The sequence below is a fragment of the Talaromyces atroroseus genome (assembly GCF_001907595.1).
Source record: "Talaromyces atroroseus strain IBT 11181 chromosome Unknown scaffold_2, whole genome shotgun sequence".
In the NCBI taxonomy this organism is placed as follows: domain Eukaryota; kingdom Fungi; phylum Ascomycota; class Eurotiomycetes; order Eurotiales; family Trichocomaceae; genus Talaromyces; species Talaromyces atroroseus.
The window spans coordinates 2,266,443-2,292,299 of record NW_017971434.1 but is presented as its reverse complement, the minus strand read 5'-3'; the positions used below and the strand labels follow the sequence as shown (position 1 = coordinate 2,292,299).

At 47.0% G+C, this 25,857-nt stretch overlaps 12 protein-coding genes across 12 annotated transcripts, besides 3 other annotated features; 6 read left to right on the top strand and 6 right to left on the bottom strand.

The window, feature by feature from the left end:
* Positions 1-528: 528 nt before the first annotated feature.
* UA08_02902 (hypothetical protein) lies at positions 529-806 on the bottom strand (the record flags this gene model as incomplete). The annotated part of the gene is made up of 2 exons (XM_020264995.1): positions 529-731; positions 791-806. The coding sequence occupies 2 exons, from the start codon at positions 804-806 to the stop codon at positions 529-531; spliced, it is 219 nt and encodes a 72-aa protein (XP_020122575.1).
* Positions 807-809: 3 nt separating this feature from the next.
* Positions 810-1,151: a repeat region (Identified by RepeatMasker using a combination of RepBase library and repeat library created with RepeatScout).
* An 839-nt stretch (positions 1,152-1,990) lies between these two features.
* On the bottom strand, positions 1,991-3,095 carry UA08_02901 (hypothetical protein; the record flags this gene model as incomplete). Its single annotated transcript, XM_020264994.1, has 2 exons — positions 1,991-2,721; positions 2,795-3,095. 2 exons carry the CDS (start codon positions 3,093-3,095, stop codon positions 1,991-1,993), a joined length of 1,032 nt encoding a protein of 343 aa, XP_020122574.1.
* Positions 3,096-4,182: 1,087 nt separating this feature from the next.
* Positions 4,183-4,432: a repeat region (Identified by RepeatMasker using a combination of RepBase library and repeat library created with RepeatScout).
* A 392-nt stretch (positions 4,433-4,824) lies between these two features.
* Positions 4,825-5,836, top strand: UA08_02900 (hypothetical protein; the record flags this gene model as incomplete). Its single annotated transcript, XM_020264993.1, has 3 exons — positions 4,825-5,248; positions 5,485-5,515; positions 5,752-5,836. The coding sequence occupies 3 exons, from the start codon at positions 4,825-4,827 to the stop codon at positions 5,834-5,836; spliced, it is 540 nt and encodes a 179-aa protein (XP_020121867.1).
* Positions 5,837-6,236: 400 nt separating this feature from the next.
* Positions 6,237-6,793, top strand: UA08_02899 (hypothetical protein; the record flags this gene model as incomplete). Its single annotated transcript, XM_020264991.1, has 2 exons — positions 6,237-6,660; positions 6,735-6,793. The coding sequence occupies 2 exons, from the start codon at positions 6,237-6,239 to the stop codon at positions 6,791-6,793; spliced, it is 483 nt and encodes a 160-aa protein (XP_020121868.1).
* A 295-nt stretch (positions 6,794-7,088) lies between these two features.
* On the top strand, positions 7,089-8,355 carry UA08_02898 (hypothetical protein; the record flags this gene model as incomplete). The annotated part of the gene is made up of 2 exons (XM_020264990.1): positions 7,089-7,320; positions 7,388-8,355. 2 exons carry the CDS (start codon positions 7,089-7,091, stop codon positions 8,353-8,355), a joined length of 1,200 nt encoding a protein of 399 aa, XP_020121875.1.
* A 777-nt stretch (positions 8,356-9,132) lies between these two features.
* On the top strand, positions 9,133-11,364 carry UA08_02897 (hypothetical protein; the record flags this gene model as incomplete). The annotated part of the gene is made up of 1 exon (XM_020264989.1): positions 9,133-11,364. One exon carries the CDS (start codon positions 9,133-9,135, stop codon positions 11,362-11,364), a length of 2,232 nt encoding a protein of 743 aa, XP_020121876.1.
* Positions 11,365-11,645: 281 nt separating this feature from the next.
* On the bottom strand, positions 11,646-15,532 carry UA08_02896 (hypothetical protein; the record flags this gene model as incomplete). Its single annotated transcript, XM_020264988.1, has 6 exons — positions 11,646-12,809; positions 12,865-13,004; positions 13,054-13,126; positions 13,191-14,084; positions 14,139-15,050; positions 15,149-15,532. 6 exons carry the CDS (start codon positions 15,530-15,532, stop codon positions 11,646-11,648), a joined length of 3,567 nt encoding a protein of 1,188 aa, XP_020121873.1.
* A 287-nt stretch (positions 15,533-15,819) lies between these two features.
* On the top strand, positions 15,820-16,215 carry UA08_02895 (hypothetical protein; the record flags this gene model as incomplete). Its single annotated transcript, XM_020264987.1, has 2 exons — positions 15,820-15,948; positions 16,021-16,215. 2 exons carry the CDS (start codon positions 15,820-15,822, stop codon positions 16,213-16,215), a joined length of 324 nt encoding a protein of 107 aa, XP_020121874.1.
* Positions 16,216-18,313: 2,098 nt separating this feature from the next.
* On the top strand, positions 18,314-19,437 carry UA08_02894 (hypothetical protein; the record flags this gene model as incomplete). The annotated part of the gene is made up of 2 exons (XM_020264986.1): positions 18,314-18,483; positions 18,537-19,437. 2 exons carry the CDS (start codon positions 18,314-18,316, stop codon positions 19,435-19,437), a joined length of 1,071 nt encoding a protein of 356 aa, XP_020121871.1.
* Positions 19,438-19,897: 460 nt separating this feature from the next.
* UA08_02893 (hypothetical protein) lies at positions 19,898-20,521 on the bottom strand (the record flags this gene model as incomplete). The annotated part of the gene is made up of 1 exon (XM_020264985.1): positions 19,898-20,521. One exon carries the CDS (start codon positions 20,519-20,521, stop codon positions 19,898-19,900), a length of 624 nt encoding a protein of 207 aa, XP_020121872.1.
* Positions 20,522-20,963: 442 nt separating this feature from the next.
* UA08_02892 (hypothetical protein) lies at positions 20,964-21,293 on the bottom strand (the record flags this gene model as incomplete). The annotated part of the gene is made up of 1 exon (XM_020264984.1): positions 20,964-21,293. One exon carries the CDS (start codon positions 21,291-21,293, stop codon positions 20,964-20,966), a length of 330 nt encoding a protein of 109 aa, XP_020121869.1.
* Positions 21,294-21,520: 227 nt separating this feature from the next.
* Positions 21,521-21,760: a repeat region (Identified by RepeatMasker using a combination of RepBase library and repeat library created with RepeatScout).
* Positions 21,761-22,260: 500 nt separating this feature from the next.
* On the bottom strand, positions 22,261-25,814 carry UA08_02891 (hypothetical protein; the record flags this gene model as incomplete). Its single annotated transcript, XM_020264983.1, has 2 exons — positions 22,261-25,404; positions 25,467-25,814. The coding sequence occupies 2 exons, from the start codon at positions 25,812-25,814 to the stop codon at positions 22,261-22,263; spliced, it is 3,492 nt and encodes a 1,163-aa protein (XP_020121870.1).
* Between the last annotated feature and the right edge of the window lie 43 nt (positions 25,815-25,857).

Sequence of the window (25,857 nt, the reverse complement as noted above, 5' to 3'; positions counted from 1 at the left end):
ATGTCGGAGGCAAAATATGTGTTTTCAATCAGTGAGCCACTCAGTAATTGGCATATGCCTGGCAATGCAATGAAGATATTCCCTTGTTGGGCGCGCCGATGTTGCTGAGAAGACCACGTGACTTCTGTTATCTTATCGAGCAGCGGCCTCCCATTGGCCAATCGACATTTTCGTGCACGCCCACAAATTACAATAAATATTCTCTTCGCTTGTACATTCTTCTTATTGCCAGTAGAGTTTCCGAGGAGATCCGTCGGTCCCGTAGAGTTACCTCTGTGCAAACTACGGAGAATAGCTGCGACTAACAAGAGTTCCTATGGAAGCTGACGTAGATCTACATCGACTGCCTGAGCATTATCTACGTGATGACCGGTAGGTTCAGTAATGCGTCTTCAAAGGTGCTTATTATATGACAGTATGGTATATATACTCAGTAGAGAAACTTTGATTCATCGCAATATGTCATATATAGCCCTCAATCTCAATACAGTGGCGTCTTGGAAGCCCAACCTGTAGTGGTGAGTGCACTTAGAAGAACTTGTTCACCTCGTTGTTGACAACGTTGTTCAGGCCCGAGTTGATGGCACTCTGGGCACCGGATGGAGCATACTGGTCCGCGAACTTGTCGACAGAGCTGTCGAGGCCCTGCTCGAAAGAGTTGCTGGAGCTGTTGTTGTTGTTGTTGTTGCTGTTGTTGCTGTTGTTTCCAGAGCTAGCCTGGTTGAGGAAGCCTGTTGGAGAGCGTCATTAGCGAACGAGGACCATCCTCGCCTTGATACAACAAACTCACCTTCGGCCTTGCTCATAAGGCCACCGAAGCCACTGGATCCGCTGTTGCTGTTGCTGTTGCTGTTGTTGCTGTCACCATAGCCACTGCCTTGGTTGTTGTTGTTGTTGTAGTTGTTGCTGTCACCGCCGTAGCCACCCTGGTTCTGGTTGCTGTTGTCACCACCGTATCCACCACCGTAGCTACCACCCTGGTTGTTGTTGTAGTTGTTGCTGTCACCGCCGTAGCCACCCTGGTTCTGGTTGCTGTTGTCGCCACCGTATCCACCACCGTAGCTACCACCCTGGTTGTTGTTGTTGTTGTTGTTGTTGTCACCGCCAAAGCCACCACCGTAGCCACCGCCTTGGTTCTGGTCGTTGTCTCCGAAGCCCATGATGACTCTTGAGATCTAAGGTCAAAGTAAATAGAGAGAGAGAGAGAGAGAGAAGAGGAAGCTGGGTAGAAGAAAGTGAAGAAGAAAAAGTCACAGAGACAACGCGAGACGAGGAGGGGAAACAGGCCCCTTTTATATTGAGCTGCCCCTCCATTTACTAGCATTTAGCCCTGATATCATCGCATATCTGGATCCGATCTGCCCAATTCGAGGCCGCTGCGATCGAACTAGGCCGTCTAGCGCGGCGCCGGTCGTCGATAGTCGCGATGCTAAGCAATGCTAGCGTTAAGCTTCGCCAACCAAGACCCGCGCCACGAGATCCGATCTCCATCCAACCCCTCAGCCACAACTCTTCATCCCCGATCGCCGACCTCCAGTGGCGAAGTTGAAGGCACCGCATCGCCGATGGTGCGGGACGGCCTATTGTTGTATACCAAATATCTGGCAGGCTTGTCCCGGCTAGCGCGCTCTAAGTTTCGACTATGTGGGCAAGGCTCAGCACGCCGTGGCGAATGAACAACAGGCTGCGACCTCAGAGCAGTGTTGGGAATCTCCGGTGAGTCGTAGTGACTCGAAAATGATTTGTAGGTACCGCTTTAGGCGCCGAGCCAGCCTCGGGTTTGAACTTTGAACAACGATCTTAACCTTGAAGGCCGGCACCTGATATGTTTCTCTGTGGAGTAGGGATACTGGCCTCAATTTTGATGCTTTCCTAGTATCTAAACGCCTCGAATGTTTGCACTCCGGGCTACGTCGACGAAAGAATAAGGAAATAAACACTAGATGATCGTGATTTTCTAGTCAATCAAAGATGTGATGATAGTATGCATTCACCGGACCGCGCGGATGCTTTCGAATAGCGTCCGCGTAGCATCCCACTGAAGATCCCAGACAGTGTCATGGTCTGCACCCGCAACAACCCTGCTGTGGTGGTCCACCACTTCCGCGGCCTGCGTTGTCCAACATCCATCAAACCAAGCTGGCCCGCGAGACCCTGCGTCTCCAATCATCCAATCCTTCTCAGCGTAGAAGATCTCTAGTCGAAGACCGCGGTTCGCGGCGCGCAGGCTCTGTACGAGTCGCGGGATAAGCAAGTCGTAGTCACCCCAGTCATCCCACCCCGAGCCATTGCCCACCTTTTGCAACAGTAGGAGAGCTTCGGCGGAGACACCCTCAGTGTTTTCTGAATGCATTCTGTTCACGATGCTGGGCCACATCTTCTGGATAATCTGAAGCTCATCGCCGGTTTCAGCCGTGCGCGACGGTGTCGAGCTGGCAAGGCTCGATGCAATGCTTGACCCACCGAGTTGTCTCATAACTTTCATGAGCTGGTGCGTGTTGCCAACAACGCTGGTTGGCAGTCGCTGGATCATGGCCATAGCTGTAGAAGAAGTGTGCTTAGGCAAGAGCCACGGCGCCCCTAGAGCAAGGTAGGGTCGGCTTGGGCTAAGAATACCTGGGTGGTGCAGCAGCGTGTCGAGTGCGTAGACGGTGCCACCGCTGTGCGCAGCGAGACAGACATGCTGGATGCTCAGCTTGTCGAGTAAAGCAATGACGACCTCTACATTGTCTTCAGGAAAAGCGTTCTTGTTGGAAGACAGGGGAAAAAAAAAGAAAACAAAAAGCTGACCCACCTCGACATATCCGTATCCTTGACTCCCCAGGAACGGCATCTGTGCCTCCCATGCCTGGCCGATCAATGGCGATGATGCGTATCTTGTCTTGTCGAGCCGCCTTGTCCCTGAGGATGCCAATCAGCCGCGACGCCATCATCGGCCCAAACCAGAGGAGAACTGTTTCCTCTTCCGGATGAGCCTCGTTGCGGTAGCCATAATCCGCGTAGGTCACTTTAATAGTGCTTCCAAGCGATGACAGCAACTCAAAATTCTGGTTGAAACGCGGATCGTCGACAAAGGCATCCACCTCAGTTGCCATGTCACGTTGCTTTGCAGGGCCGTCTAGTAGTGGCCTCTGTTTCGGTCTTGAATCTCAGCCACCGAACATCCGTGGAAGTGCAACTATTAAATTCGTGGCCAGAACATGCATATGAAGGAAAATTGATTCTAGATTAATTAAACATCAGCCGCAAGCCCCGCAAAGCAACGAGAGCTGCTAACTGCCTTCTAGTTAGGGTTGCTAAGCGAGTGCCTTAGGCAGCAAGATTAATAAGGTCGCATTTCTAGGATACTAGAAAAGCAGTGTCAACTGGTGTATAACCACGATTGAATACTTGTATATACAGCGTAATTATAGATAGTAGATATTCATCCTCGATGAGACACCGTGAATTAACCCTAGATACCTAGGTATACCTTAGGCACCCACATGGCTCGCGCTGCCCCTTCACGTACCGCTTCGCACATTTCCTTTGTGCACAAAGACACAGATTCTTCGGCGGAGTTCAATCAAGAGAAAAGTTGCATGACAGAGAACAATCGAACACTGACCGATTTGTCGAGCGCATATTGTTGGTACCGCCCACCGGATGTTTACAGTCTATTTCACGAGGTATGGAAGGCCAATTACCTAGTACCTAGCAAGTAAGCAGCCAAGTTCATACTGGGGAATCGAGGGAAACGATCGGTCAAATGGTGCACCTAGTTATAACTAGAAGGTAGTGAGAATATCATGCCTATAAATGGACCCACTTTTGCCTGGGGTATTTGAAGGAAAAAAGCTTTGTTGCAACAGGCCATCGTAGTCAGAGCTTATCAAGAGCTTTCAGTCTCACTCATGGACAAAGCAGATGAACATCAGAGAGCACTGGATTCGCGAGATTATAAAGAACGGCAAGATGAACTTGGAACATCTCAACACCAGAAAGATACTTGCCAATCTTCTCACGAACCTTGGAAGCCACTAGGAAACCTCAGTTCGAGAGCGAAACTGGCAGGCTGAATCTAAATCAGTAACAGCACCAAGAAATCTGACCATGGCATTTCTTCTATGGAACGATTTGACCCCATGATGCGTCGTAGATCGAGGGGGAGTGTTGAAAGCCTTTAAAACACACCAAGACTGAGGAAACAGCCAAGACATAAGACATCACAAAAAGCTTTATACTCATATAAGGGCCTTTATTCTACTTCTAAGGAATCCTGTAATAGGCTTGTTTCAAGGAGATCTAACTGAATGTGCTAGAAGATTAGATTTGAATGTTAAATACCGGCAAAAAGCTACCAGAATGTAGTTACTTAGACACAGACAGTTCTCTCTAATCAGACTTGCCATTTCTCCTTACTCTGATCCGCTGAGAACAGATTCAGACTTTCTACACTATATATTCCTAGGAATGCGAGTCATCCTGTGACTGAGACAGGTACTGTCTGGCCCTTTTCAATTAATTATTGCCATCCTATGTCAAGCTCTTAACTGACTCAAGACGTGACGCTTCTACTGTTTTGACAAAGAGCCTGAGTGGAAATGAAAATATATTGACTCACAACATCTAGCTATAAAGGCAGGAGGTATATCTTCATATTTGATACGTTAGACACTCATCTTGCATACGTAATTCTTCGAAGAACTACCATCTGTGGACTGAAAATCCCGAGGTGAGTACTAAAGTGCTTGTATAATTGCCTTGGTAGATTATTCTCTTTTGAAGGGACAGACATACATGAAATGGTGCTAATAAGCTCTTCAAAACTATAGACCTATCAAAATGCCGGGACGCACTTATTATCCGGCTGATATATATTTCCATATCGGAGCACCGCCAAGGATGAGACCTGGCGTACAGTTGCCCAGGCCATTACTTATCGAAGTAAGTGTCGATGGCGCATACCTCAAACGACAGCACTACCGAAGATCAAAAGTGATTTTTGTGTTTGGAGGTCCTGGCTTTGGCTCGCATGAAGTTATAGGCGAGGTCATGCCTGTTCTTGATCCTAATAACCCGGATCAGCTGGACAAGGCGTACATTCTTTTTGAAGTGTCGCTTCCAAATCTCCCAACCTCATACACGGGCTCTGTGGATTGCGTATTGGAAATAGTTGCCCTTGCTGGAGGCCGGGTCAGAACGATTGGTCAAACTTATAAAGACTTTATTGTTTACTCTGACTATGCTCCTGTATCACTTCCTCCCAGTAAGCCAACCATTCAAGCAAACTGTGGATAGTTTGAACCCCCCGCCCCCTTCCCCCCTCCCTTTCCTTATTTCTTTCATACATGATTCTATTGATATCAGTGCTGAAGTGTTATTTAGACACTGGTGAGGCGTTTTGGATGAGTCACTTGAGGCCCTGGGAAGTTCAGCAATGAACACGAGGTATCGCAACGGACATGATGCCTTTATTATATAACTAGCTCAATTAATAGCAAGCTTTTATTTTCGATACTAAGCGTGAACCTTGGTACGTTAGTATACGTACATGACAAATAGGGAGTGTTTCAAGGATTTATTATCTACATTGAGACTGCTCCTGAAGTCCCGGATCTCAGTAGACAACAATACATGACCCCATTAATATCAGTGCTAAAATCTTTCCTAAGCAGGGAACAGGATTTTTGGTATCAATGTTTGTAAGATCAGCGGGCAGGTTCCTCAAACGGGATATTAGGCCATTAGCTACTACTATTTGTGAGATAGTATTCTGGAATTGTTCAAAGGAGCATTTGGAAACGGGAAAGCCTATGAAGATGCATCAAAAGGCATTATATCTCATGCAATGTAGTAGAAGATTAGGTTCCTAACGTAAATAGCAGGAAAAAAAAATCTAGTATTCTAGTCTATTGTTCCCAGTTTTCTGTTGTCATACCCCGTCAGACAACATCCTTAACTGACTCAAGACTTGACTATTATACACTCATATCCTTCAAAGTCTGAGTCAAAACGTCACGATATCTAGCTATAAAAACAGCTGGAATCTTCGCAATGGGGTGAAACATTTCATGCAATAGATACCAATCTAGCATACAAACTTGTTCAAAGAACTACTATTCGTGAAACTACAAACCCAGAGGTGAGTGCTACGGTAAGAACACTTTCTTTTGGAAGATACACAGACTAGTTATAGATGGAATAGTGCTAATCGTTGTTTTGAGACCTCTAGATCCTTTTGCATTACTATCAAAATGGTAGTACCTCCAAATACACCAGCCCCAGCTTCGAACACCACGCGCATAGCGACTTTGGAGCTCGCAGGTCGGCCGCCGGCGAAGATTAGGCCTGGAAATCCGTTGCCCTGGCCAATATTTGTCAGGATCCAAAAAACTGACCAATGCAGCACTACTGCAACATACAAGTCTGCCAAAGCCACCTTCACATTTTCCAATAATATGGAGGTTAGCAGCCACCATTCTCCGAGTCCTAATACCACAGGAGATCACCAACTCCCAAAGAACATTGCCATATTTCTGGAATCCCGCTCGGGTGTAGCTGGGCCTGTAACGATGAAACTGGAAGTCAAGCTTAAGGTTGCTGACAGCGAAGTGACGATTTCAGAGATCTATCTTCGATTGTTTGAATACGCCGAGAACGCAAGTCTGAATAATCCTTGTAAGTCAACAACACACCGTTATTTTCCTTACAAAAAGTTCCATCGATTTCAATACTGACGTTGTACCTTCCAGGGCCTCGTTTCGCCGCGGAAGTGTATTCGAGTTCCACCATCAGAATCTCAATTTACTAGTCAATACAAGCAAGCTTCCAGCATTTGGCACTGCAACTGTAATTTAAACCGTAGTCACAAGTAATGTGGGGTAATTTGCGGTATTTTGATTGATTACGTACTCAGTAACTTTTTGCCTCAGGCTCTCGCGGCTCGGCTTTCCCCCGTCTCGGCGGATATTATCAGAGCTTCATTACTAATACTTCGCGCTCTTCTTTTTCTGCCAACGAGCATGCTCCTGCTGCTCCGGCGGCCACATCACAAAAACCCATCAAAGGACAAGACGAAAACAAGCAGAGTCGCGAAATAGACTATTATGCCTCGCACACGAACGAAGTACATCTGGCCCCCGCCGAGTTTGGCCACAGACGCAACTCCCGAACCCCGAGCCAAAAAGCCAAGGATAGAACCCCCTTCGCCTGTCAAGGATGGCAATGCCATGAACAAAAAGCAGGATGCGCCGGACGCTGAGGATCTCCCGCCGTTTATTCAAGCTATCTTGAGTGTCCCCATGGATGTACAGATACGAACATACCGTGACTGGCGACGTAAGATAATAAGGTCTCTTCTGTCTCTTTGTATTGAATCAGCGAGTCTAACGTTCGTTCTACATAGACCTCGGCTCGCCCCACGAAGACTTTTGTATGATTTGCGAGCAAACTCGATCGCAGCCTCTGATTCCTTGTACCACATGCAACAAATCTTTCCACGAAGACTGTTTACCGCCAGGGTCGATATGTGACGAGCAGCGACAATACTTCTGCAGAGTCTGTGTTCTACGCAACTGGCACGCGCAACCACCGACTATCACCCCGCCAGACTCGCCTGTTCTTCCTCCCGCCACCGCCGTTGACCGATCATCAGCGCAAGGAAATGAAGAGTCGCGGAATAATACGAGGGCGGCAGATCAGAAGCCCACCGGGAACCAAGCTCTGTCTATTCTGGCTGAAATATCACGATCGATGTCTCACGGGGAATCTTCAAATGCTCATGGTGTTTCAAACTCCCATCGCCCTTCAAATATTTCTGCTTATTTTTGCAACCCTCCCTTGTCAACTCCGGGGCTTCCGCGACAGCAGGGATCAAGTCTAATGTCGCCACACCTCAATGAATACTGTACTTCATCTTGTTCATCTTCTTCCAATGCACATGGAACTCCTGTTATGGACTCGCACGCTCGCAAGTCGAAATTCGCAACTCTGTCTACAGAAGTCGATTCCGCTTTATGGGTGCTCTACCGCGAATTGGAAAGCGTGACATCACTGCGACAACGGATTGGGGAACTTGAAGCGGAGGTTGTCAAACTACGCCAGGATGTGAGCATTAGAGACAACCAAATCATTCTTTCACGGAGATCTTTGTCGTCGTCCGCAAACCTTCCGGGGGGGATCTCGCAGGCCGAGGTTGATCGATTGCGAGTTCAGGCCGTCAGGGGCGAGGAGGCTCTGCGGGAGATTGAGTCAATACGCGCCAAGAACATTACCCTTGAGAAAGACTTGAAGGAAGCTAAGGATGAATGTGCCGCCAAAGATAAGACACTGATCGAGTGGAAAGGTCGGTTAGTGAGCCTGATTGGCACATGAATTTTTCATCTTTCATATTCTTTTACCCTTTCTTATGCCTTTGTGCGCTGCATGCATTATGGATATACTGTTTCTTGGGAGCATCTGGAGTTGGGCGTGGTATGTTGTCTAACGCATTCAAAAGATACCAATTACTGAACGACTGGTTCGTATTATTTTGTTCTTGTTTATGGATGAAAACCTGAGCGACTGGCGAATGCGGAAAATTATTTCTTTTATTATCTGACTCAGAGCTACCTGTTCGTGATTATATCTGAGCACACGTTTCTTGTATATAGACTCAGACGCGTTACGCATTCATATTATACACATGGAAAATTAACGAGAAGTTTTTTGAAACCAGGCAGGAATCCTCTGAAAAAAAAAAAAAAAAAAACCATTTCTACTTGACAACAAGAATTAAGGACACAATTCGCTTGTTGGTTGAGTAATTCGAGGCACCGAATTATTCAAGAACGTTCGAGTGGAATGACAGGATACCGATCTTGGGAGCATACCTAACATAACATATCCTACAGCCTTCATATAGCTCCTGGAACTTATCAGCAAAGACTGAACAGTGAGAGAAAAGGAAAAAGAAAAAGAAAAAAAACGCTGCTCTCGAGGTGAAGCTCGACATGCCAGAATGGTAGGACTAGGGCTAGCCCTGAGTCGCAGAATTACCGCATTTGGTATAGGCTCTAGACGCTAAACTACAACGGGGAAGACGCAAACCAAAGCGTGAAGTTGACGCTCAGCCTTTACTCATTCTGCAACCCAAAAGCAAGAAGCTCCAAGATGGCTCGAAAGCCACGCTCCGTACGAGATCTATCTAAATTATCTCAGAAGCCGCTCAGGGAAACCATTATACCGTCTGTAAATATAATACTTAACAACACGGGGATTGACAGCGGCAGAAATAATGAAGAAAGCCTCCAGAACGATTCAGACCAGTCTTCCCCGCCGTCATCTATCGATAGTGAGGCGTTCACAGGCTGGGTAACGTCTAGGGACCTTGTTGAAAAGGACCTCCCTTTTACGCAGGATGTTATGTATAATTTAAACAACTTTCTTCTTGGAAATCCGAACATGAATTCTTCTCAACTGTTTCGTGCGGATATCCTATTCGATAGTGCCGGAGAATTGAAAACGCCAAAGGAGAAAGAGGCACTGCAGTCTGGCAGGGCAAGTGCTCGGGGCTCTTGTATAGACGATGATAGCACCACCGCCAACAACATTGAGCTAGAAGCTGCACCGCATATTTCTGGCTTTGCCCTCAAACGGACCGTGGTTAGAAAGTTGATTCCTCGGAATCCCAATGTGGACAAGCCCTTGAATCAGACGTGTCATTACTATGAAGGCGTCGGTGGTTCTTCTCTTTCTCACTCTGCGGATTCCGAAGATGCGAATAATACTACAGTGCAGAGAACGCTGTACGTGTCTTTGCCACATGTGAAGTCCGTTGAAGAAATGCCGTTTTATCATCCTCGTCTTCGTGGCCTGGCGTTTTTGTATGACTATCAGAGTGGTTCGTCGTCTGCTCAGGGGGAACACTCCAAGGATCACCAAGTTCCAGACGAAGAAAAGAACACGCCTGAGCAGACATCTTTATCGCCGGGACATGGTACCTTGTCTGTTCATTTCCTTCCCTTCCCGGAAACAGAAAAGTTTGACCCCCTCGAGAATAGACTCGAGCGAATCCTGCACAATCTTCTATCCACGCATATCCGTCTTGCACGGAATACTCACCCTACAAAGACCATCGGAACCGGAGCACGATCTGCCCCCGGCTCACAGCATAATGGCCCTACGACAACCAAAAAGCATGAGGATGATAGCTATAATCCAGACAAGGACAACATACTCCCTCGGCATATGGTTCAAAACACATATGCGCGATTGAAAATGAAATACAGTCGAGACCTGTGTCAGCGATGGGTCGAAAGCACGGAGCCTTCGAAACATGTATTCGAAGATCTGTTAATTACAGCATTCTTAATTGAGCTTTGGCGGAATATGTATGGAGTAGCCCCGAGGGCTGAAAGAGAAACAGCAAAGAGCCAGGAACAGGGTGAAGGTGAAGGCGAACACGAAATCCTGGACAAATCCTTGTTCCCTGGTTTCGTTGATATAGCCTGCGGTAATGGCGTGCTTGTCTATGTGCTTTTGATGGAAGGATACCAAGGTTGGGGGTTTGATGCGCGTCAACGAAAGACATGGTCGATATTTCCGGACTGGATTCAATCCAATCTGAAAGAGTCATTATACATCCCCAAACCATTTCTTGCTGCTGTTAAGGAGGGAAATGATAATCCCCTGGATCAACTTACGGATCACAATGGAACTACTGCTTCTATTCAGTATAACACAGCAGACTTTCCACAGCAGACCTTTGTTATATCAAATCATGCAGATGAGTTGACGGTCTGGACGCCGTTATTGGCTGCTCTCGCATGCCCCGAAAACCCGCTTCCTTTCCTCTCGATTCCATGTTGTTCGCATTCCTTGTCCGGGGCAAGATTTCGATACCCACCGCCGAAGAAAAATAGCAACAGCAAAAGCGAAAAAAGCACAGAAACGAGCGACAATACTGCTGAAGAGATATCTAGTAGCAGCAACAACAAAACAGGCGACCTCAAGGCTCTCCGCGCCGAGAAACAAGCAGCTAGCACCTCCCATTCAGGAACAAACCCTAATTCCACAGCCGTCCTTAACTCGATGTACGGCTCATTAACGGCCAAAACAATGAGTATAGCGGAAGAAATCGGATACGGGGTCGAAAAGACCATGCTTCGTATCCCGAGTACCAGAAACATGGGTGTGATTGGTGGTCGGATTGATGTCAGTCGTAAATGGCAGGGAAATATTATCAATTATGATAATGACCAGACACTGTCAACAGACTCAGATAATGTTCTGGATAGAGTAAATGAGGTTGTTGAGAGGGAATGCGCGAGGGAAGGAGGTGTTTATGCAGCGGCTAAGATATGGATTGAGAGGGCTGTGAAGTTGCAAAAAAAGAATTCATAACACTATATTACCAAAAAGAAATCTAACTCATTGTGATCAATTGAATCTGACATTTGTGGTAGAGTTCAAAATACCTACCACAAGTCACGACGTGTATGTTTTAAGATTCTATTAGACATATATATATATAGATGCGACAACTGACTTGGGTATAATTCATATTTACATCTAGGGAAAAACACTTATCCACCCATTTCTTGAACAGAATGAAAAGAAACCGCGCGCCAATGAGAAACTAGAGCACTGCTTTAAGCTGGTAAGAATATCGACCATTTCAGGTCTTAGCCGTAGATGGGGGTAGTGGAATTATTGATCCCACCATTGTGGTTGATACCCCTTCCCTGGCGTGTATCTCCTGCAATACCGCTGCGTATTGCACGTGGCGCTCTGCCAGTTATGTTATCCATGATTTGAACGGCATGGCGGAAATCAGTCATGTGGAAGTCCGAAGGTACATGTTCACCGCTGGCAATGCATTGCACTCTAATGCCGTTACTGTAGTACAAACCGCTGAGTACTTTTGGCGTGATGAGGAAATATTGACTGCCTCCTCCTCCAGAGAGACCATCAGCAGTGGGTGAAGGGTTTCGTGGTGCGCATGCAATGTCAACCATGCGCTCATGGACCATTCTTTCATTTCTCGGGTCCATACCCTGATTGATCTCGTCGACTACACGGAACGGCGACGCGGAAAGAGATTGAAGCGCCATTAGGTAGAAGATTGTACTGACAGCGCGCTCACCACCAGACTGCCGATGAGAGTCTAGCACTGAGAGATTTTCCGTTTCACGGAACTTGACCTGAATCTGGATTGACCATTGGTCAAAATCGCTTCCACCGGGTTCACCGTTTGGTCCCGGCTCGTCTTCAACCTTGTCAATAGTCACCTGCCCAGCACAGCCGATTCGAGCAAACGAGTCAGAAAACGCATCTGAAATCGTCTTCACGAGAGCATCAAGCCGCGGTTCCCACTGGCTGCGAATTTCCCGGATGCCGATTTCATGATCGGCAAGCTTTTCTTGATAGCTAGACAGCTTGTCTTGAAGTTTGTCAATTGCCTTTTGACGGTCTTCAAACTCCTTAACGATGCTTTCGCTGCCTTCATGAGTTAGTTCTAGGCTCGCTTTAGCCGAGTCAATATTTGCTTCAAGTTGATCGGCAGATATGTTGCGATATTCATCAGAACCAAACAGTTCGACCATATCGGGTTGAGTTTGAAGAGTTGTCATGGTTGCGCTGGCTTTATTTCGTGCTTCCCCTGCCCGCCTAGACACCTCTTCAACCTCTGCGATGGCGTTTTCAAGGTCCTTACGCTTAGCATTCAGGGTTTGTTCGATTTCCTGGTTCCGATCTTTCAAATTCTCAAAATCAGATAATGCTTCAATGCTTCTGATATGAGCTTGCACTAAATCTTCGTGGGTCTGTCGTAAGATCTCCACTGCCTCCTATAACCCCAGTTAGTAGATAGGTAGATAGTTGATGCCATTTGATAGAACCTACAGCATATTCAATAGCCGTTTCCGCTTTTTCAATCGCAATTTGATCTTGTTTCCCGCGAATTGACCTAACCCTTGCACGCAGTGTCTCAAAACTCTTGTCTAAATCTCGCTTTTTCGCCTCTTGGTTGTCTGGATAGGCACCTGTTAGAATTATCCAACGACCTAGCTATGTGCATATGCGTTTTCATACTTAGCTTTTCGGGAAGTGCCCGGAAATTGAGCAGAGCTGTCTGTTTCTCTGACTTCTGGCGCTCCAATTCGGTCTATATCAACAAGAACAAAAATTTTAGCAGATGCGTCTCACTGTGTGAAATTAGCGCTGCATACCTTTTCAGTTTTCTTTTGCGTATTCTCTTCGCCAATGCGAGCGAGTTCTGCTTTTGCGGCGTCGATTTCCTTCTGAATTTCCACGATATCGTTCTTATTCTGCTCTATCGAATCCAGCAAGTCTTGCTTCATTGAGACATCCAATGGCTGGTTTGTCCAGAATCTTGCAGGACGCACTTGTCTAACCTGTGTCGACGTTGCGCCAGGACCGTACTCTTTCCTTCGGTTGACCTTGTATGTTTGTTTGCCAGCAACCCAACTGTTAATTGCATTGTGGCTCTCCATTCGAGCATATTCTTGATCACTGATTTCTCGAAGAACAATTGGTGTTCTAAAAAGGTATTGTTCATTACAGAGCATCGCTAGGACAGGATCCGGACCGACGAGGAAGTCTTTAGCCCAGCCGTCGAAACCGAGACTGCGTAGTTCCTCATCCGAGATCTGAGGTTTGAAATCACTCAACTTTGTTGAACAATTCCTAATGCTGACATCATGTAACTTCAGTTCCACGTTCAAGGCCCTCTGTAAGGTCCTGAAATCGCGAAGACTCTGCGTTGTAAACGCCGTGAAATCATTCTTTTGTAGAAGAGATTCAATTGCATCGGCATAATTTGTATCTTTCACAGAACATGTGATGAGAGCTGGACCAAAAACCTCATGCTCGAATTTATCCGCATTCTCCAAAACCCATCGATGGGCCTGGTATGTGTCGGGGGACAGCTTTTTAAGCAAAGCTTCTCGCTGACCGCTTTTCGAATTCAAATTGTTTATTTCTCTTTCAGCGTCGTGAATCTGACCCCTTTTTTCGTGCAGTCTCTCGTAGATAGGCTGGCGACCAGCTCTGATTTCCCTGGCTCGGCTTTCGATATCTCTCATCTCTCTTTGCAGAGTCCGCTAGTAGCGAGGGTAAGCTGTAGTGGACATAAAAGTTCTTTTGATGCTACTTACAATTCTATCATTGTAGGAGTCAATGTCAAATTCCTCGGGTTTTTCCTCCATTTGCCGGGTGATTCTGTTGATTGCTTGTTGGATTTTGTTCATGTCCTGTTTGTAAATTTTGCCAGTTTTCTTTTCTGCTTCAATCTGACTGGTTAGGTTCTTGAGCGACTCCTCATGCGTGTCCATCCGCCTTGCAACCTCCTTAGCAGCACTTTCTGCCTCGGCGAATTTCTGACGCTTGTACTCGACAAGACTGTCTGTTCGGGTCAAATAATCCCGTTTCTCGTTGACTGCCTGCAAGGCCGGGGCCAATTCATCTTCCAATTGTTTGTATGCCCCCTCGATTTCACGCTTTTTAGCTTTAGTTTCTGTGAGCCTTTTACGGTAATCCAAATAGGCAGCAACAGGTCGGTAAAATTCGAGCATCTCTATGAGTCGCTTGATCTTCGCTCTCTCCTGTATTCGCTCTACATCCGCTCTTTGCAATTCCTGTCGATTTTCCAAGTTAGTGAGCAGATCTCGGTCGCTTTTGTTGTCCGCGAGCAGCTTCTTTTGCCCGGCCCTTAAACGGATGAGATCATTGTGCCATTCAAGCATCTGCGGTCCAGCTGCAGCTCTTTGAGTAGACGCGAGCAGCTCAACAGGCGTAAGTGCTGCAAATTCGCTAACCTTATCCTGCGGAAGGAATTGACAGAGGTTGTCGATCTGAATGGAAAACTTTTGAGCGAATTTCATAACTTTGTTCCTGGTTACGTCTACTCCATCAATAGTAAACGTGCTTTTGTTGCCTTCAACTTTGATAACTCGACGAATCACAGGATTTTTTCCATAATTGGGACCACCGGCAAGTTCTATCTCAATTACTGCTTCTTTGCATCCATGCTTGACGAATTCAGATGCCTCTTTCGCACGTCCGAGATGCTGATAGTACAAAGAAAATGTTAGACTCCAAACGTAGGAACGGTCGAAGGTACACTCACTTGGGGTCCCCAGCCCAAACCTAGGCATATCGCACACACCAATGTGCTCTTTCCGGTACCGTTTGGGCCGATAATCATGTTCAGCATTGGGCCGAAGTAATACTCGACCTTAGTGTAGGTGACGAAATCTTTCAATTTCATCCGCACAATTGCGCCAGGTTGAAAGGTGCCTTGGCTTCTAGAACCTGCGGGGAGGACTTTGACGAGGTTTTGACCTTCACCATTACGATCGTTTTCGACGTCCTCGCTCTCATCCTCATCCTCGTCGCCGCTTCTATCAACAGGCCCATCGAGTCGAGCGCGCTTGCTGCCGTTGGATGATTGCGAAAGCGGGGTTGTTGCCCTGGTCGATGTTTCTTCGTCGTCTTCATCGTCGACGCGTCTGCGGCGACGGTGGTTAACGGGCACTTGTAGTAATTCCATCGCCTATGAAAGCCTCGCGGGTAGCGCACAGAGACGAAAGTGTTTTGCGCTTATATGGCGTGCATATTCGAGGAATAAAACTGAGTTGGTTCCAAAATCCAGCTCAGCCTGGCTATCTAAATCCCACGCGGCCACGACGCGACAACGCGGTGTAATATAGACCTTAAACGGAAGGCGGTGAGGATCGGCACAATATACTTCCTGATGACCTTAGCTACATCACCGACAACAGTTCACTCGTGGATGCCGCGAACGAAGTTGGAATTCGTTGTTCTCTGAAGTTAAAAATGAAGAAACCGATGGCTGCACCCAATCGACGGGTGCTAATGTACTTTTACACTGCCGCTGCGGTGACTATCACGATTGGTGGCTCTCTTTATGGAGCAGAATTGAAGACGAAACAAGACAAACAAAAGGTACAATTCTCGCCTGACGCAATTGATTAGCACGATACCCAGTGGAAACTAATAATAATTTTTGATCTATAGACCGCCAAGAAAGATCACGAAGCAACCTTTGACGAGAAAATCCAGTCCCTCAAGAGTGCAAGAGAAATTCTGGTATCGAAGAAGCACAACGTCGAGAGACAACTACAAGAACTTGAGGAGAGGATGGCGGAAAAGGCGCGGAAAGGAATTTCTTCAGCCCCAAACGAATCACAACATGAGCGATCATCAAAATGAAAGCACTACCGTCGTTTCGACTTTGAAGGCATCTCTCCCGACGATTCCGAGGCACACAGATATGAGCCCATAAGTGAGACGACATGCGAAATTTTTGGATGATCACTCCGACCTCAGTTAAGCGTCATTTTGTCGTCTTCGGGAAGACGCTCTATGCCAAATCGTACTTGAGAATTATCTGCACCTCAAGTCAAGTTGGATCTGAAAGGCCGCACGTTCGATCTACTTTCGGCAAAACCGCTGACGACTGAGGGCCAATAATAAATTGTATGTTGGCGGGGGCTTCATATCATATCAGAACCCAATTTGTCGGATTGTGCGCGGACACAACAACGCACGTCCTAACAACTCATTCACGCTGCGACAAAAGCACAGATTATGAAATGGCGAGCTGGCAGCATTCTCGCTATGAGCCGGCCAAATATGTTCTTGCCCCAGCTATGCGCTTGTATAATAAGACACATTGAACAATCTCGATTTATCAAAGGCCAGGTGCCCTTTTCCATTTCAATCTTGTCTCTGCAACCATGTATCGTCATACCCAGGGATCAATACTCTTAAAGAATTGACGGATACAATTATCCTGCCCAACGCCCAACGCCCGACGGACAGGCACGTAATTTCCTAAATATTGATGTGAATATCATGTTCACAAAGGGGTCAGAAGAAAGCAACGTCGACTCATATTCTACCTACATTTGCTACACTCGATATATCTCATAAGGAAACACCAAAGCTCAAGAGAGATCAGACTCATCTGATAGCCACAAAAAGATTGTTAAAAAAAAAAAACAAAAAAAAAAAACCATCAGTTACAAGTACTGATGCTAAAAACAGTCCAAACGTTCCCAAGCATCTGTTTAACGCGCATATTCAGCTGGCCTCTTCTAATCGTTCCGCCAACCAACCGGAAATCAGCAATATCTGCATTGGGCTTAACCTGCGGTGCCTGAATTATGTGTTTCGGTGCTGGAGATTTGCAAAAGGCACTTTTACCAGATCGCAGTCCAGTTGATCTGCCGCATTGGTATGGCACTTCCTGGTACACGTGGTTGCAGACACTTGAATAGTAGATATACCAACCGCAAGCGCAATTGTCTGGGTTGCGGAGGCTGTTCACGAGGTGATTCTGAACGTCGAGGCCGATTTCTTCTGGAGGATGGGGTCGGCCATATTATCGAATGAAGAACTGGAGACAAATATAGCTTGTGTAAAGGTCAAAAGTTGAACTTGTCGACACTAGGCGTTGTATGCTTTATTTGGTCGAGGTAAGGCGCAGCCTTAGGAAGTTAGGCGAGTCTAGGAAATAAAACACGTGCTAAAACTTCATATACTAGGGCTAGTCCGGTGTGCTTAGCGCTGAGAAAAAGTAGATCATTTACCTATAGGTCGACCGTCTAAATACCCTGCGCCCCGAAAGAAAACCACCGATAGCTAGCTCCGGACCTTTCCCCTCTATTCATGCTACTTTTGTATAGGCATGGTTGCATACGCTCAAGTAGTAGATATGCCAGCCACAGGCGCAGTATTCTGGGTTGTTGGAGTTGTTGACTAGGCGGTTTAGGACATCATGTCCCAGTTGCTCCGGTGCAATTTGCGCGGCCATATTGAATGGAGGACTTGGTGACAAAGACGATAGGTATGGTATGGCAGTGGAAGCTTGACACTGATAAGACCCAATTAGGAATGCCAATGGAAGGAGGATGTCTGTGAAGTTGATGGACGAGAATATGGGTTGCAATGCCTATACTTATAGTAATCCTTTGGACATGCTGATGCCACTTTTGGGGCCCGGGAAATTGAAAGCGTGATATTGAGGTCAAACACTGAATAGCCAGGCTGAAGCCAAACAAGTGGAAAATTCTCGGGATGCCAGCGATGACTTTTCATCGCTCGAACACCGCAAGTCAAAAGCAGCACAAACACAGCCAAATTTCGAAACCTGACGTTCGTCCACATCACAATAGCCCCTCTTGGGCTTTCATTTTGCCATGATCAAAGCTAAAGAAAGATTCGTCTCCGGCGGCCAGACTTCGGTTCGAGTGAAGATCCTACCACTGAAACCCATTGCAATGTCTGGGATTGGGATCAGCTGCAGATGGTCAAGATCAAAGGCACTGCCAAACTTCTTCCACCTGACGAGGACATAGAAGTTCTGATTACGTCTCAATTCGCTGACTACCTGTCACCGGAAGTTCGCGCAGTTACCGTTGACGACGATGGACTTCTCACTGGAATCTCTACCGATCCAAAAGAATATGATGCCATGTTTCTTCCATATCTTCCCTTCTCGGCCGTTGAATCACTTGCTCACTCGCCAGTTGCCGTGTAATACAGTACTCCAAACTTCGAGAACTGGATCGGCTTGGACCAGGCGTTGACCTCTCATCATACAAAGACGAATCGGGGGTTCTGCAAAAAGTTGCTTTTAAGTTCAACCCCATTGCAAAGGTTCGGAGACTGCGAATGGCCTGGGATGAAATAAATCTCCTCAAAAGCCTGCCTCCACATCCAAATATCGTACCGTTTGATCGGGTCGTCCTTGAAGACGTGGAGTCTCGAGTCATTGGGTTCACAACGAAGTACATTCCTGGCGGAACCCTCGAAAATACCGAGGTGCCTTTACAATTTGAGTGGATGAAACAACTCACTGAACTGGTGGATTTCCTAAACCTGGAACTGGGCATCATGCATCAGAACATTGCACCCCGAAATCTGCTTATTGATCCCGACACGAACAAGCTCTCTCTCTTCGACTTTAATTGGGCTGCATGCGGAAAGAAATGCTTGATGGATGGTCGAGACGACGTGACTGGGTCGTTTTTATCACTATACGAGCTCATCACGAACGATACACATTTCACGCGCATCCCTCACTGGGAACGCAATATGGACATGGTGCAGGGTATCCCAGAATGGCCTTGTAATCGTGAACTGGACTCTGATGTATCGACATTCCGGAATTTTGTGAACGAATGGGTAGCAACACGAAAATCCAGTGGGGATATGGAACGATACCTCAATGCACCCAGCCAACTTACTTGGCCGAACCAGCCAACCCCGCCTGACTACAGTATGCCCATTGAGTACGGCAAGACTTTGGATGGAGAGACAGTCTGCAAAACTGGCCTGCGGTCGAAATTAACTGCAGTGGAGAAGGGCCAGTATGTTTTTCACTGGGAGAGGGAGGCCACCCCAGAGCAGGTTATTGAAGAAGGCTGAAAAGAGTATACCGTAGCTGATGTACAAAAACCCACCTTCAATCACATCGAATCAAGCTCGGCTTTACTAAGGTATGACGTTTTGTTCTTTTCATAATGTATCCTTTGAATGAAAACTGCATATTGTCTGCATTCTTCTAGCTCTAGAAACTTGTCGTCTATACCGTACAATCACTACCACTCAGAGTTTGGCGTCTCGGCTTTGAGATTAGGGTGAGTAAGGTAAGATTGTGAGTAAGAGAAGCCGTTGCATTCGGATGTATGGCCTGTGGAATACTCTCCAAACTCCAGGTGAATAACCAGCGGCTCCTTTCGGGAGTTGACGATGGGCCGAGTTTATAACTTCCAGAGTGATCGTAGCGATTCCTTTAGAAAGGTTATCCTCATTTGTGGTACCTAGACTCTGGGATCCTACAACACTTGGCCTTCAACATAATGTTTCCAGCACTTTTTGCAGCCTGTCATGAGGCCGAAGTACCTTCTCGGATTCTCAGCGGATTGTCCTTTATATAGCCTCGGATATACAGGGTCGCTTTGCCTTCCTTGCCCAAAGAAGGGTAGCTATGGTCGCCGAAGATGGCCAAGCTTTCTTCCTCAGACATGTCATTACACTCCGCGCCGCGCGACCGTGCAACAAATGATTCCCAGTTCGCCTTGTAGCGAGTTAGGTCAAGCACTTCAGCCCAGGTACTGCTCAGTAACAAGACATCATCCAGACCAATGTCAAGAGGCCCGTTAAGGCCTTCAAAGAATGTTTTCAGTTCGCTCAGATGAATAGGGAAGCTTGTCAGACACAGAATCCTCAGGTCTGGACAATGTCGTGACACGAGAAGAGGACCCATGCTAACAGGTGGTAGAGGGGCAAAGTCATCGAGGGCAAAGCTCAGGTCTACTTCGAGTCGCGTAAGAGATTTCCCTCCCATGGATGCTAAAATCAATGAGCCAAAGCTGGCGATTTGCTCCGTGTCATGGTCAACTATCATTCCTCTCATTGTTCCCGAAGCAGACCCTTGGAAGTCGAACACACGCAGGTGTTCCATCCCTGCTGCTAGCTGCTCAGCAGTACACCCAAAAACTCCGCCCATTCTTCTTTGATCAGTTCAGCCTTCTCGATGGCCGGTCCTAGTTTCTCGCGCGGTACGCCGAGGATTTGCTCGTCTGAATCACGCTGAAGAAAGAATCTGGAAGTACGCAGTGTTTCTTCTAAGTCTGTAATAGCAAACGTGGTGAAATGCATATATCCGCCGCTAGGTCAGCACTAAAGTAGTTGAGGTGGACTCGAACCGCCTGGATATCTTTGCTGAGAAGTGGATGATGTGCTACTTCTTCCAGGTGGGCAAGGGAGGACGGACGCATGGAAACATCGATGTGGCGAGGAAGAAGATGGGAACTTGCATTGCAGAACCGCCGACAAGTCAGTCGGATGTTTTTGATGTCCTTGATTCCGTTCTGATTCATAACGTCGGGGATATAGAAGTAATCTTTATCTGGCAACCCAATAGTTCCTAGAATGTTCGAAGAACATCCTCAATAACTCGCCAGGCAGGTCCAGATGTTGAGGGAACGGATCCGGGAGCGCGAAGACGCATTGGCAGCCTCGCGCATAGAAGCGTGCCAACTCGCCACTTGATGCCTGGCCTGCTCCAGTTCGTGGACAAATTTCTGGAAAGAGTCGCCGGGCCAATCATCGCTTTCTGCTTCCCTAGTCGATCCCACATACTTGGCCTTTATCGATTGCGCTCTGATGGAGTCTATCTGGCCTCTGAGGGTTCTCTCGATAGAGTCTAGCTCCATGAGCAGGTGATAAATGACGCCTAGTTCGAGATGCGCTCCCGCTGTACCATCGCATGCTTCCATGGTTGCAGCCACGCAGTCGTGAGAAATCCCAAACTCAAGATGAAGGGACGTCGGAGTCAGAAGATGAGCTCATGCGCCTTCCCGACCCTCACAAAGGAATGTATGACCGGAATCGGAAAATCTTAGAGGACCGGCAAAGCGGCGTAAAAAGAGGATTTTATATAAAAATAACAAGTATTCATGTTAGGGCTATCAATTAATCTTCTCACTGCTAGTTAAGTATAGTTGTGACAGCGGATTATGACTGCTATTCCGAATACAGCATGTAATCCACCACCACCACCGTATTTCTCAGGGGTGCACCTAATTGGCCGGAATAGGCATCAGATACGTGTCCTAATAGACCCCTATTCTGATTCTAAAGATGGCCTCAGATGAACCCCTAAACATTCTCTTTAGTTAGATATGCAGATTATAACTATAGTATTCTCAATACTAGCTTATACAGCGTTCCGAATCCGTTGTCAAGTTGATATGGTCCTTGCTTGCCAACTTACTTACAGGATTTCCCCGCATTCTAATTTAAAACACACTAGAATTCTCCGAAAAGCCGCTCCGCTAATTTATTGACTGTGAAGTTTTGCCTATATATGTAAATTGACCATATTTTATCGATATCCCTAACATATGCGACAGCCAAGCGCTTCGAAACGTTCCGAGTGGGCAGGAAGCGGCGGGCGCCAACTAGGGCATTGATCGGATTAGCCCTACCATGGAATGCTCCTCATGAGTACTGATATTCCTTCGCCATGCTCAGCATAATACCTATTGTGACGGCTCCTAGAGTACATAGTAATGTAGGTTGGGATGAAATCACTAAATCTTTTTGACATACTAACATCTTCCTGGTATCTTTCCTACCTGTGGTTTCCTTCGATCTATTACATGTCTGATCTACAACTCCTGATAATCGAAATATAGAGAAACAATGTGCATAAAGTAAAACAGAAGAAGAAGGTTGAAGAAATTAGTCAATAATTCCTCGAGATAAAGCCGCCAGACTCGCCTCGTAGCGTACCGGATTGTGATCCCCGAGCATACCAGAACTGAATTTCATTTCGCCAAAATACGATTCGACATTGCGAATGAATTTAAGCTGAACCCTTGTCGCAGGCCTGCCCAATTGAGGGCGATGGTCGTGGTCAGGATTGAAATAGTTCAATGCTCCAGTTCCAGCTGCAGCTGTCGAGGACGTGAATGCATTGCGTTGCAAGACACGCATAGTATCGACTACAAAGACTTCACCTGGCGGGAGAAGTTTTGGAGCTATCATTTCCTCGCGCAAGCTTTGAAGGGTAGACCACGCCCAGGTGTCCTCGCCAAGACCCTCGCCAGCATCCATTGGTATTGGAGGCTGGTTCACGTAGAATTTGTTCAAGATGCTCTGTCTCAGACTCTCCCAGACACGGGAACGAATGTGTGTCTTTGAGTCCGTCGTGTCCCTTTTGAATGATAGAGCCACAGCCCGAAGGTCGTGGAGGGTTCCTAGAGATAAACTTGGAACAACGTCTTCCCCATTAACCACTGTAGTGACAAGACCCCGTGTAGCTCGTCGAAGAAACGGTGACATACATGCCGCCGGACCAAATGCGTATACATGAATAGGTCTGTTAGTCGGTAACGTAAAAGTCCTTGCGGCTTCCTGCTGATGACTTGCTGTCAGTAGAAGCGGTCGTGTTGCTTGAAGGGCTGATGCCGTCACGAAAGAAGGTCCTAAGGTATCAGCATTTGGCTGCGATATCATTGTTGCAAGAAGAGCAGCCACACCACCGCCAAGTGAGTGGCCACAGAATATTACACCATAGTCCGGGAATTCTTCGAGAGCTGCTTTGATTGTCGCCATGACTCTTCCACCACCGCCCTCTAGAAGCCGTTTTGCTGACGCCTGCATGCCTTTATGCACTTTCCAGTTTTTCCCTTGCCATTCAAGATCGTCGTAGTCGCATGTCATGTCTGTTAAGATATCCTCGAATCCCCATGTTCCACGCAGGGCAAGCACCACTGCTTTTGACTCGTGATCGAGGAAGAGGTAATGCACAAGAGGGAATCCGCTATCGAGCTCTCCAGCGGAGTTGGTGCCGCCGGCAGGGTCCACGTAAGATGACAGAAGAATGGTGGATTGCGGGAGCCCAGTCATGTTGGAAAAAGAACTGTGCTCATGGTTTTCTGGATCATGATATGAAATTGTCTTCTGTTCGTGTGGTACTCCCATGGCTTTCAGTGCATTCGAGCCATACGATGCAGATGAGAAACGGCAAAAGCGACGGATATTCTTAACTAAATGATTGTGCGGGAAGATTCCTGGCACCAGACCGTTGCGGTTGAGGCCGACAATTGTGGATTGATCCTCATAGACACTTTTCCTAGGCCGAGGAGCAAGTATAAGAGATGTCTCGGAGCTAGTGGCCATAGAGTAAATGCTAGGTACGAATGACCGTGACCGCCGATGAGATTGAGCAGATCCCGGTGGCGCGTCAGGAGTCAAAGATTTCTTAATATCATCTGAAGGAGTCCGGGAAAGTGAGCTGCTACTTCGATAATGAGTTCGAGAATAAGAAGCAGACCCAGGGCGGCTTTCAAAAGAATGAATTGAGTAAGAGTCAGTGTGGGCTACAAAGGAACCAGTGTCTTCATCAGGGATAGGAACAGGCAATCGGCTTGTCCCGGAAGAAGGTCGGTTTAGCTGGGAAATTCTACCCTTTGTCGGTGAAGGTGTTGAACGATATCTAGAATGCTCATTTGCCGGAAGTGGTGGAAGCGATCGGTTAATACTTGCCATTGTAGGCGCATACAAACGATTTTTGTTCGAGCGTGAATTCCGATTGTCTGATGTGATACTTGCATCCCTTTTCCGATCTTCGTTATCTTGGTTTTTAATAATCTTAGGCAATGTTGAGGAACCAGTGCCATTGAATTTTCCCGGTGCTCTTTTGGCCACATTCTTACTCTTAGGTGCTGACTTCTCACTTGGACCAGCCTTCACTTTCTGTGTAATCTTTGAGAGTGACGCCTTCCCAAACGAGCTGCGAGGAGCATCGGAACCACTCAGTGATGATGAACTCGTGACACGGCGCGGTCTTTTACGTCCTTCGTTCGCAATATTTTCAGCCGTGGTACCTGATGGTGATACTTTGTGTTTTGTTACGTCTCTTTTCAACTCAATATCCTTTTGAATCTTGCCCGTAGTGGCATCAATAGTAGTGTCATTGGAAACATGTGTAGCTTCTCTATGATCGTGAGACTCCAAGAGCGAGGTCGGTTGGCTTTCAAATTTTTCTGCTCGCAAATCCGTGCTTTGCGACTCATTGAAGGCAGTTCTAAACACGACAGTATGCCTGGGGAGGCGTTTAGTATCCGGTGAGGCTTGGCCATGGTGGAACCTTTCCTCAACCATTATTGTCCCTGGAGGAGCAGCAAGCTCTGCAGTGTCATCGTCAAATATATCCACCGTGAGAGTACGTGCTGTAACCAAGTCCGTTCTGATCGAAGCACGACTGCCATTAGGTATCTGTCGCATGATATAATGCTTGAGGTCTTCATCCGATAATTGATTGTGGATGTCAGCAGGTGCTATATTCCATGAATGTGAGGGTTGTTCGTCTTGATTGTAAGCATGTTCCAATGCACCAAATGCACTCTGTTCTCCAGTGTGATCCAAGATTGACGCCGGTCGAGATGAACCGTCGATATCGTCCGACATATCTTGCGCATATTCAGTGGTCTGGGTTCCAATGACGTCTGCTCTCATGCCATTATCCAGAATGACAACATCCCATATTGTAACCTCGCCTTCTGACTGACGCAGGTGTTTCTCTGTATTCAGTTGACCCCAGCGTTGCAACAAAGCGAATCCTATCGATCCTACGAGCAAATCCCCAACGCCGACTACATCGCTATCCTCCTCCTTATCCTTCTTAGAGAATTCTCTTCGAATAAGAGTGACAATCGCTGCAATAGCCCGTGACGATTCTGTCGAGCCTAGTATTGCATCCAGGGTGTATAGAAGATTCTGAGACAAGTTGGATAGTGAAAAAAGTGCGACTTTAGACAAGTGGAAACCTGCGGATGCAAAAAAGGAAGTAGACGTCACAGTTGAATGCAAAGCTGCCAACTAGGTGTCACAAAATATCAGATATTGAGTTTCTTACTCTAAGAAGAAGTGGGTTAACTCACGCTACGCTCGAGCATGGTCTCGGCTTCTATCCTGCCATACTCTCCATGGCTGTGGTCAGCAACATCATGACCAGCCCGCGTTAATATAGCTTCCACCACAACCCTGCTCAGTTCCAAGCCTGTCAGGGTGGTCACTCTAGCGCCACCGAGCGCAGCACCGCCAAGGTAAGTCCCAATGCGTAGAGAAAGAGAAGTTGAGTGCGCGAAAAGAGAAACGACTGAGGCAATGGACTGCGGAAGTAGAGTAGTCGCAGTTTTGGCGGCGGCGGTAATCAAAGAGCCGCGAGAATGTCCATTGACGCTTCCATCCTCTCGTGCTGTTCTTTCATCGTCGGGGGGTTCAGTCATTATTACTCTTCATCGCGATACTCGTCCACGCTATTGTCGCAAG